Source organism: Podarcis bocagei (assembly GCF_964188305.1).
Source record: "Podarcis bocagei genome assembly, chromosome: 13".
Classification (NCBI taxonomy): Eukaryota; Metazoa; Chordata; class Lepidosauria; order Squamata; family Lacertidae; genus Podarcis; species Podarcis bocagei.
This window is the reverse complement of record NC_138138.1, coordinates 54,322,035-54,333,983: the sequence shown is the minus strand read 5'-3', so window position 1 is coordinate 54,333,983 and position 11,949 is coordinate 54,322,035. Positions and strand designations below refer to the sequence as shown.

The following is an 11,949-nucleotide window of genomic DNA, read 5'->3' as shown; positions in this document are numbered from 1 at the left end:
TGGCATTGTGGAAGGAACTGGAAAGGCTAGAACATTTGGGGCTTTTAATTTGGAAAAGTGAGCAAGAGTTGACATGATAAGAGATGTAAAAAATTATGTGTGGCTTGGGGAAAGTGAAAAGTTTGTCTCCTTTTCCAGAACCCAAGGAAGGTCAACCACAAGGAACCTGAATGTTGGGACAGGCAAAAGGAACTACTGTTTTCCAACAGTGCATAGATAAAACCACAAATCTATAGTGTGAGCACAGTTGGATGGCTTTAAAAGGGAATTAAGACAAAATCATGGAAGACAGGGCTGTTGGTGTCTACTAGCTGCGATGGCTAGATGTCCTCATTAGTCTACTTATGAATACCAGTTCTTGAGGTCCTGCTTGCATGCGTCCCAGAAGCAGCTGATTGCTCACCATGGGAACAGAATACTAGATTTCACGGGTCTTTGGTCTTACCCACTCCGAGGTTCTTGTGTCATTGTCAACATCTTGAACATCTCACTGGACATGCCCACATCATACGCCTCAACATGGCATTTGCAGCATTGCACTTCCAGCATCTACCAGTAATAAACAATAACTTCCTGTAAAGACATTGTGGAGTCCAACTTAACTGAAACATCATTTTTTTGCTGGGATAATCTCAATTTTGAGTCCCTGGGAAGGAGCCACTTAGCTCAGGAGTGGAGGGTGCTGTATGCATGCAGGAAGTCTTGGGGTAAAAGACATGGGAGCTGCCGTTAATTCAAGTAGACACCGCTAGAGTACATGGGCCGGTGACATGGCTTAAGCCAAAACAACCCCGTATCTTCATGTACTGTAAAGGCCCAGCAAAATTAAGCAGCCTCAGTTGCGCTCTCTTTGGCAAAAACTGACTTTTTGCGGGTGGGAGAGTACAGCCAGTTTCTTTGCTCATGTGCAAAAATACGTCCAGCAATGGGCTTGAGCATGGGTAGGCAAACTGAGGCCCGGGGGCCGGATCCGGCCCAATCGCCTTCTAAATCTGGCCCACGGATGGTCTGGGAATCAGTGTGTTTTTACAAAGTGTGCTTTTATATAAAATGCATCTCTGGGTTATTTGTGGGGCATAGGAATGTCAGGAGTGCTCTGATGGTGTTTCCTGCTTGGCAGGGGGTTGGACTCGATGGCCCTTGTGGTCTCTTCCAACTCTATGATTCTATGGAATTTGTTCATTCCCCGCCCCCCCCCCGCTAAATATAGTCCGGCCCCCTGCTGAAAAAGTCTGCTGACCCCTGGGCTTGAGCAAAAAGGGAGTTGTGCAAAATATTCCTTGAAAGTTGAGGAACAGGTCACAGTGATCAAGTGATAAATCACTAAAGAAGCTTGTGGCATTGTTAACCTTTCCAGAAAAGCAGGGGCAGTTGGGAGGCCCGTCTCTCTAGCTACTGAGTGCCAGGATTCAGACTTTGGAGAAGGAAAATATTAAGAAGTAGCGGCGCAGACTCAACTCCCCTATTATCTGTGTAGCATTTTGAACTATCCTGTTCCTTTTACTTTTTGGAACAGATTGTTTATGCATTAAATATTTAGAACTGGAGAGAACTAATGTAAAGCAAGCAACAGCCGTATAAGAGTCTATTCTTTATATACAAATATTTTTTCTTGGAAATACAAACATTATCATGCGCACGCACACACAAACATGCCTGTAATCTCGAGAGTCTCTTCCTCCGATTAAATACACAGAAAACAGAATCCTTTGCACAGTCCCGAGGGAAACCCTTTTTACAAAGTGGGTGTCCTTTCCTCCCCCCCATTTCTTGCTTCCATTTAGTATTTTGAGTGGTGGGTGGCTAACGTAGCCTATGGAGTGATGCAGTCCATTTGCTCTTGTTTTAAAAGCCCACCTTTAATAGAAAAGTCGTCCTAGCCCTCTTGGGGTTTAAGTGCCATGGTGAAAAGTGCTGAAGAATCAGTGCAAAGCTCAAACCACTAGAAAGTTCACTACACGTGTTCAAGTCTGGATTTGTAAGATGGTGTGGACTCCGATGTCACAGCTTCACAGGGCCTGTTCTACAACATTAAAATCCCTTTATAATTTCCATCGCTCCCAGCCAAGAAACCCTGTGTTCCCACGCTCAGCGTGTTTTCAAAGATGTCCTTGCGAGGCTTAGGGTGAAAACCACCAATGGTTTCAAACCAGTTTGGCAATACCTGAAAACGACTGGGTTAGCCAGGTTCCCTGCGGTTTAATACTTGCCATTTACGATTAATGCCAAACGATATAAATACATATCCTTGCAGCTGTTCTGCCTAGAAGAGAACTTGTTATTTCACCTTCCCAAGTATTGCCCTTGAGGTAGGGTGTGGGGTTGGGCTTTGTAACTGGTGAGGCCAAGACATTTTTCCATCTGGAACTCAGTTCCGGCACATCTCAGGTGAGTGCTATTGCAATTTTAAGATAGTGGACATGTACACCAGCCTTTCTCAACCTGGTGCCCTTCAGATAAATTAGACTACAACTTCCCAACCAACTCAGGTTGCAATGGACCAAGAGGCCTTCCTGGAGTTCTTTCTCTCCTCCATTTTTGTTTTGCAAGCAAATTATTGTTTCACCTTCCAGAAAACCAAGCTATACATTTGGAATCAAACTGATAACATTAATCAGTTGGCAATAATAGAGGATGAACCACAATCACCTAAGATTGAGTGTTTCTTAAAAAAATATGTGACCCTTGTAAGCAAGCCACACTGAAATAAAGGAAGGGGAAATCCTTGCCTCAGATTCTCTTCTTCACACGAGAAGCCTTTTTGAACTGCTATGGACCATCCATAGAGCTCTATAAACCACAGGGTTCTTCTATGCGCTGTCCATGCGCTCTCGAGAGCAACAGGCTTCCATGATGGGACTGTCACCATCTTCTCCCTGCTTCCTCATAATCTGCTCTAGAAGGTTTGTGGAACCCTCTGGAGTAGATGAAGGAAGGCGAAATCCCGTTACACAAGAGGAAGTCCACCCACGTAACTTTATATTCTGCCCATAGTTAGACCTCTTGGTTTATTCATGGCGTGTGGCGGTTTGCATTTCTCTGCGCCGAGACACTAACCAACGCAACCATGAGACCAGGCAGCAAAAGAAAACTCAACACCGCTAGAAAACTTAATTCCCGGGGTGTTCTGGTAGGGAAGCGATTGCTGTGACATCCTCCGCAAGCGGCCTTGCCGGTGGTTTAATATTCCTCATAGGAGGGAGTTCTAGAAGTGCAGAATAAGCTGTTGGGGAATCCGTCGAGATGGCCTTGACATTCAAAGCTGGAGAATGGGTGACATATCCTCCTCTCTGCACCTACTCTTAGGCCACAGTCACACTATACAATGTTGAAAACACAACTGATAGCAATTTAAACAGTCATGGCTGCCCCCAAAGGATCCTGGGAACTGTAGTTTGTAACAGATGCTGAGCGTCGTTAGGAGACCCCCCTAGCCCCTGTCTCAGAACTACAATTCCCAGAGTCCTCCATGAAGAGGAATTGATTGTTAAACCACTCTGGGAATGGACCTGGGTCCCCCCCCCCAATGATTTGGCACCATTAGAAAACTACAGTTCCCATAACCAACGCTGATTAAAGCGAATGGGGCCTTGGTCTGCGCCCTTACTTCCCTGCCCTACTTCACTGTGCCACAGAGTCCTCAACAGAGGAGTGTTTAGGCAACACACATGGTGGTCGCTAAACACGGCCAGGGAAAAATGATTTTTTGGGGGGCTTGAGACCCCAGCAATGTCACTACTGACCATATTACCTCTCCATGAGCATACAAGGATGTTTTTCTTCATACCCACCATCCAGTTCTTAATTTCTAGAAGGAGATGGGTCAGTCCTCGGGCCTAAATGCCCTGACCCCTCCCCACACCCCAAAAGTGGGTGATGGGACAGGCCTGAACGTGGCTCCTTAGGGTGTGAGCGGGAAAGAACTCAGCACACGCTCTGGGGCACTCTTTTCTCAGCTGCAACAGCTGCTTGTGTAAGTCAGGGCTGAGCCCTGGCTCGATGCAGAAATGGAGTCAGCATATAAATAACCCGAAAATCGGTGAGAAGATTAATTTAGTCGCTGTCCTCAGAATTATTACTTCCACCCCACCGTCCACCGTCCCTTTTTCAAATTCAGCCTCTGCCTTTGAACTTTGCTTTTGGGGAGAATGCGTTTCCTGGATCTCGACAGCACATCAGCCTCCTGTCTGCTCTCAGTGCAAATCCCTCACGATCCTTTATTTACAGAATCGGAACTCGTGGCTCCCGGCTCGACGCCACAAACTTCTTGCCCTCCGAAACAAAGAAAGCGGGGCGAGGGGCCTTGTGTCCCCCACGCCCCCACAATGCCCACCCTGCTTTTTATTAATGTTTTTCCTTTCTTTCTTAAAAAAAGGGAAAGAAGTTAAAAACACATCCAGGCTAAAAACTGACCTAATGAAAACAAAGAAAAAAATAGGGTTCAACTCTGACCACGTGCCGGTAAGGCTTGTGGCACCATTAAAGTGCTACGCAGATCCTGGTACCTCTTGCGGGCTACCCTGAACACCACGGTCCACATTTGCCGTGCCTTTTGGGCGCTAGGGTTCACCGCCTGCCCAAACCCTATCATTCATGGGCGTCTGGGCTCAGTTCGTCCAGTTCCGTGTACGGCTTGATCTCTCGTTCTAGCAAAGATGGCGTCCGTCGGAATGTAGCGGCGATCTGGTCAAAGGTGCGGCCTCGCGTCTCGGGAACCTTGATGTACGTGAAGATCAAGAACACAAAGAGAAGGGCTGCGAAGATGAGGAAGACGTACGAGTGGAGGGCTCCCTGCAAGGAGGAGGAAGAGGAGAGCGTGAGAAACTGTAGCCCTGCCAGGTCTCGAACTGCGCAGGACCTCAGAGCGCCACAGCTTAGGGGCCGCCACAGAGAAGGCCCTGTTCTTGGACGCGTCACCCCCTGAGCCTCCGAGGACGGGGAAACCACCCCCTTATAAGAATTCTAAGGTCTCAAATTTAAAATAAATGTTCATAAATGTACAAGGCAAACACATACATAAATATATAAACCACGTGTCTGAAATAATAATAATAACCCCTCCCCACCTTCTCACTATATAGAAGGATCTGGCAACTTCTGTTTCAGTGTATCTGAAGAAGTGTGCATGCACACGAAAGCTCATACCAAGAACTAACTTAGTTGGTCTTTAAGGTGCTACTGGAAGGAATTTTTTTATAGTAATAATTTATTATTAATACCCCACCCATCTGGCTGGGTTTCCTCAGCCACTCTGGGCAGCTTCCAACAGAACACTAAAATACAATAACCTATTAAACATTAAAAGCTTCCTTAAACAGGGCTGCCTTCAGATGTCTTCTTAAAGTCAGATAGTTGTTTATCTCCTTGACATCTGATGGGAGGGCGTTCCACAGGGCGGGCATCACTACCGAGAAGGCCCTCTGCCTGGTTCCCTGTAACTTGGCTTCTCGCAGTGAGGAAACCGCCAGAAGGCCCTCAGAGCTGGACCTCAGTGTCCAGGCAGAACAGTGGGGGTGGAGACACTCGATCAGATATACTGGACCGAGGCCGTTTAGGGCTTTAAAGGTCAGCACCAACACTTTGAATTGTGCTCGGAAACATACCGGGAGCCAATGTAGATCTTTCAAGACCAGTGTTATGTGGTCTTGGCAGCCGCTCCCAGTCCCCAGTCTAGCTGCCGCATTCTGGATTAGTTGTAGTTTCCGGGTCACCTTCAAAGGTAGCCCCACCTAGAGCGCATTGCAGTAGTCCAAGCGGGAGATAACCAGAGCATGTACCACTCTGGCGAGACAGACAGCGGGCAGATAGGGTCTCATCCTGCGTACCAGATGGAGCTGGTAAACAGCTGCCCTGGATACAGATTTGACCTGCGCCTCCATGGACAGCTGTGAGTCCAAAATGACTCCCAGGCTGCACACCTGGTCCTTCAGGGGCACCGTTACCCCATTCAGGACCAGGGAGTCCTCCACACCTGCCCGCCTCCTGTCCCCCAAAAACAGCACTTCTGTCTTGTCAGGATTCCACCCCAATCTGTTAGCTGCCATCCATCCTCCAACCGCCTCCAGACACTCACACAGGACCTTCACTGCCTTCACTGGTTCTGATTTGAAAGAGAGGTGGAGCTGGGTATCATCCGCATATTGATGGACACCCAGCCCAACCCCCCTGATGATCTCTCCCAGCCGCTGCATGTAGATGTTGAAAAGCATGGGGGAGAGGAGGGAACCCTGAGGCACCCCACAAGTGAGAGTGAAGATCCTCTGAATTCTGGGTGTCACATTCCTTTCCATTTGATGCCCGGCTCTGCTTTCAGACACCAGGCAACGTGCCATCCTGCTCACGAACACAGGGGGTTGGACTAGATGACCCCTGGGGGTACCCATAAAACCCTCTACAGTTCTATGATTCTGAGGCAGGCTAGTGGCTGAAACTCACCTCAATCGAGGGGAAGCTCATCCCAATGATGAAGTTGCAAGTCCAGTTGGCGAAGCCGGCCACAGCCATTGCAGCCGGGCGGGGACCTTGGCTGAAGAGCTCCGCCACAATGAACCAGGGTATTGGCCCCGGGCCAATCTCAAAGAACGCCACAAAGCCAAAGGTGGCCACCATGCTGAGGTAGCTCATTGCCGGCACACGGTCCTGCGGTGCGTGGAGAGAAACGGGAGGCGCTGCGTCAACCCTCTCGCGACCAAATGTACCGTATACATACGTAAAATATTCTACTTTAAAACTAGGAAGAAGGAAACCAATGGCAAAAGCCAGGGATACCCTCTCCGCCCTAGTATCTTGCCTTTTATGTCCAAGGCATATGCGAGCGGTGCCAGATTTACGTATAAGCTAAACAAGCTATAAGGGACGCGGGCGGCGCTGTGGGTTAAACCACAGAGCCTAGGGCTTGCCGATCAGAAGGTCGGCGGTTCGAATCCCCGTGATGGGGTGAGCTCCCGTTGCTCGGTCCCTGCTCCTGCCAACCTAGCAGTTCGAAAGCACGTCAAAGTGCAAGTAGATCAATAGGTACCGCTCCGGCGGGAGGGTAAACGGCGTTTCCGTGTGCTGCTCTGGTTCGTCAGAAGCAGCTTAGTCCTGCTGGCCACATGACCCAGAAACTGTACACCGGCTCCCTCGGCCAATAAAGCGAGATGAGCGCCACAACCCCAGAGTCGGCCACGACTGGACCTAACGGTCAGGGGTCCCTTTACCTTTAAACAAGCTACAGCTTAGGGCTCCACTCTCTTGGGAGCCCCCCAAAAATGTAAAGGAAAACAACAACCTGGATTACCATTTCCAAAATATAAGATAAAAGACAAATAAAATAAAACCTACAGACAGCAACAGTGTTTTGCGTTGTGTAGGCTCCTAGGGTGTAAGTCACGGGCCCCGCCTGCTCGCCTGCTCCCTAAAATATCACGTGTTTGCTCATTTCTATATACAGTGGTACCTCTGGTTACGTACTTAATTCGTTCCGGAGGTCTGTTCTTAACCTGAAACTGTTCTTAACCTGAAGCACCACTTTAGCTAATGGGGCCTCCTGCTGCAGCCGCACGATTTCTGTTCTCATCCTGAAGCAAAGTGCTTAACCTGAGGTACTATTTCTGGGTTAGCGGAGTCTGTAACCTGAAACGTATGTAACCTGAAGCGTATGTAACCCGAGGTACCACTGTATAGGGTGCCTACATTCTGCATGGAGTGGTTGTAACAATTACTTTGATAAAATACATATTTTGTTATGTGCAAATGGCTTTAGATACCTATTAGGTCCATAAATTACCATATAGTAAGGTTACCAGATTTTCCCCCCAATGAATCCGGGGACATTTTTCAACTTAATGGATTTTGTATGGGGGACTGATTTGTAAATCCAGGGACTGTCTGGTAACCTTACCATATAGCATATATTCAACACAAAAAAACAATTACAATTTGTTGTTGACAAAGGACAGCTGGACATAGAAAGGGCCCCATTACCTTTAGTAGCTTAGGGCCTCATTAAACCTAAATCCAGCCAAGAGCTGAAACGATGACCCACAGATGAAATAGCCCCAACAGAAGATGAGTCAAATCAACACTGGATAGGCCTAGGGCACCCTGGTGCTCTCCAGCTGTTTTGGACTACAAATCCCATCATACAGAACCAGCGCAATGCTGGATCTGGTTGATGGGATTTGTAGTCCAAAGTAGCTGGAGGGCGCCAGCTGGGTGAAGGCTGTCTGAGGCCGATGAAGGGCTACATCCTCTGCCCAGTTACTCACCGTCAAGCCCTGGGCCACCGTCATAAGGATGGCACACACCGCCATCCCCGCCAATCCCAGCATATGCAAGGTCCGCCGGCCGGCTCGCTCCACCAGGAACACCTGGGGCAGAGAAGAAAAGATGAAGAAAATATATTTAAGATGATGTATCGATGGTACATTACACCTGCCAAACTCGTTAAAATGTATAGAAACCAAGACAAAAGTTGTTGGAAATGTAAGGAGAAGGAGGGGAATTATCTCCATATGTGGTGGACTTGCTCCAAAGTGAAAGCCTTCTGGGACATAATATATAATGAATTGAAAAAGGTTTTAAAATGTAACTTTAACAAAAAACCAGAGGCATTTTTACTAGGTTTAATTGGAGAAGAAATACATAAAAGAGATGTAAATATGTTTATGTATGCCACAACGGCTGCAAGGATACTCCTAGCTCAAAAACTCCCAACACTGGAAGACTGGCAGGTTAAGATGGTGGAGTACGCAGAGATGGCCAAGCTGATGGGGAAGATCCGGAATCAGCGTGACAAACTGTTTCAAAAGGACTGGAACAAATTTATACTTTATATGAAAGAAAATTGTAAACATCTGAAAACGTTTGTAGGTTTGAATTGAAATGTTTTGTAATGTAAATATAAGGAACTGAATTACCAATTGTCAGAGCTGCTTCCAGATCCTAGCTCACAGAGGATCACGCTAGCCAGCGGTCACTTTATAAAAGTCTTTATTGAGTTACAGTTTCCATTCTCAAGCTGCTGCGCGCAACTCTACGTCTTAAGGGTTAGACCGGCGAAGCTCCGTCTGAGTCTCCGCCCCCTGTGCACCAGCTTACTAACCTAGCCTTACTCCACCTTTTCCGCCTGACCGTCCTTCTCTGGGTCCCTCTGCCCCCCGTGGTCTCTTCCTTCCGGGACTCTTCTGACGCTGACCCCCCGGACCCTCCTGTCTCCTTGCGCCGGGCTTTAGGACCTGGCTCCCTTTCCGGGCTGCTTACTGCGCCACCTTCCTGTGCATTTGAACTTGGCGCGCGCGCCCAACCTTCCACTTTCCGCCTGACCGTTTCTTCGCTCCCTGATGGAGGTGTGGCCACTCCTGACTCGTGCCCTCCCTCCTGTTGCGAGCTGCCAGCGCTTGATCCCTGGCGCCCTTCTTCTCCCCTGCTCTCTGTTGGTGACGCTGGTCCCGATTTCCAACTGCTCCCCTCTGAGCCCCCTCTGGACCCTTCTTCCTGGGGTGTCCCCCTAGGCTCCCCCCTTGCTCTGGCCACTGGCGCTCCTTTCTGTGAATCTTCTGATTCACTGGAAAGACTCGGAGATCTCGGGTCGTCGTCATCACTCATCTTTTCTTCTGCCTCCTCCCCCTCGCTCTCTGTTTCCTCCCTTGCCCTCGCCTCTGCTCCTGAACCCCTGACACCAATAATAAGATGAAACATTATAATAAGATAAAAGGTAAACATGTGATTATAGAAATGCGGAGAATATAGAAAGGTGTGTGGAAGTCAGAAAGAGGGAGGGATTCAGGCACTCAAAGGCCTTGCAGAGCAGGAGGCAACCAATGTGTCTCCTTCCAGAGATTGGTGGACTCCAACTCCCAGCAGGCAGCATAGCCCAATAGTCAGGAATGATGGGAGTTATAGTCCAGCAAGCAACATCTGGGAGACAACCATATTGGTCCAGACTCGCAGCCTTTCTCAACCTGTGGGTCCCCAGATGTTGTTGAACTACAACTCCCATCACCCTAGCTAGCAAGGCCAGAGCTCAGGGATGATGGGAGTTGTAGTCCAACAACATCTGGGGACCCACAGATTGAGAACCGCTGGTCCAGAGGGAAGAAGAGGTATCACAGTAGCCCCATGGGTTATAATAATAATAATTTATTATTTGTACCCCGCCCATCTGGCTGGGTTTCCCCAGCCACTCTGGGCGGCTTCCATAGAAACCTAAAATACACTAAAATATCACACATTAAAAACTTCCCTGAACAGGGCTGCCTTCAGATGTCTTCTGAATGTCAGGTAGTTATTTATCACTTATAATGGTTGTGAACCAATGACCCTCGGGGACTTTTTCAACTAAACAGCCTCAGCCCTGTATACGTGAAGGAGCATCTCCACCCCCATCGTTCAGCCTGGACACTGAGGTCCAGCTCTGAGGGCCTTCTGGCCCTCACTGCGAGAAGTGAGGTTACAAGGAACCAGGCAGAGGGTGTGGTGGTGCCCTCAGTGGTGGCGCCCACCCTGTGGAACGCCCTCCCACCAGATGTCAAGGAAATAAACAACTATCTGACTTTTAGAAGACATCTGAAGGCAGCCCTGTTTAGGGAAGCTTTTAACGTTTGATGTTTTGTTGTGTTCATTTATATTCTGTTGGAAGCTGCCCAGAGTGGCTGGGGCAACCTAGTCAGATGGGCAGGATATAAGATGACGACAACAATTTCTGTGAAGTCTTGTTCAGCCACCTTAACAGCCCATAGATGCATTTAGCCCATGGGTAGGCAACCTAAGGCCCGTGGGCAGGATGTGGCCCAATCGCTTTCTCAATCCGACCCGCAGACGGTCCGGGAATCAGCGTGTTTTTACATGTGTAGAATGTGTCCTTTTATTTGAAATGCATCTCTGGGTTATTTGTGGGGCATAGGAATTCGTTCATTTTTTTTTTTTTCAAAATATAGGCCGGCCCCCCACAAGGTCTGAGGGACGGTGGACCGGCCCCCTGCTGAAAAAGTTTGCTGACCCCTGATTTTAACCTCCTGTAACTGTCCTCACTGGGGTGGGGGAAGGGAGCAGAAGTGGGGACCCTAACCCTTCTCAACAAGGAGGGCAGATATTATGCAGAACCTAGTTAAACTGTGGAACTCCCTCCCACAAGGGGCAGTCACGGCCACCAACTTTGAAAGGAACGGACGAATTCATCCAGGAGGGAGCTATCAAAGACTGCGAGCCACACTGGCTATGGCACAACGCTTCTGAATACCAGTTGCTGGAAACCATACAGGTGCTCTTGAGTTCGAATCCTGCTTGCGGGTTTCCCACAGGCCTCTGGCTGCCCCTCTGAGAACAGGATGGTGGGCTAGGTGGGCGACTGGCCTGATGCAGGGGAATTCCTTTTATGTTCCCACAATGCACTGTTATTGCTATTATTAAAGGTAAAGGGACCCCTGACCATTAGGTCCAGTCATGGCCGACTCTGGGGTTGCGGCGCTCATCTCGCTTTACTGGCCGAGGGAGCCGGCGTACAGCTTCTGGGTCATGTGGCCAGCATGACTAAGCCACTTCTGGCGAACCAGAGCAGCGCACGGAAACGCCGTTCACCTTCCCGCTGGAGTGGTACCTATTTATCTACTTGCACTTTGACGTGCTTTCGAACTGCTAGGTTGGCAGGAGCAGGGACCGAGCAATGGGAGCTCCCCCCGTTGCGGGGATTCGAACTGCCGACCTTCTGATCGGCAAGTCCTAGGCTCTGTGGTTTAACCCACAGCGCCACCCGCGTCCCTTATTGCTATTATTACTTTTTATTAAATGCGTATAAAGATTGGCCGGGCAAAAATGACTGCATCTATCAGGGTCTACTCCAATCAAAAATTCTATACAGAATGGGAATGCATAGGGGAATACATGAAGAAATATGGTGTTATAGCAGAACTCTTAATTGGCAATTGTTAAGCGTGTAAGGATAAAAGAAGTAATTATAATTTAACAGTT

General features: G+C 48.6%; 1 protein-coding gene across 1 annotated transcript in view; it reads right to left on the bottom strand.

Moving 5' to 3' along the window:
• Positions 1-1,578: 1,578 nt before the first annotated feature.
• Positions 1,579-11,949, bottom strand: part of SLC2A4 (solute carrier family 2 member 4) — a 53,016-nt gene continuing 42,645 nt past the window's right edge. Inside the window, exons 9-11 of the mRNA XM_081167942.1 lie at positions 8,250-8,351; positions 6,436-6,639; positions 1,579-4,791 (exon numbers count right to left, since the gene is read on the bottom strand). Of these exons, the coding sequence (XP_081024068.1) occupies positions 4,588-4,791; positions 6,436-6,639; positions 8,250-8,351 (510 nt within the window). The 3' untranslated portion in view covers positions 1,579-4,587. The remainder of the gene's footprint in view (positions 4,792-6,435; positions 6,640-8,249; positions 8,352-11,949) is intronic.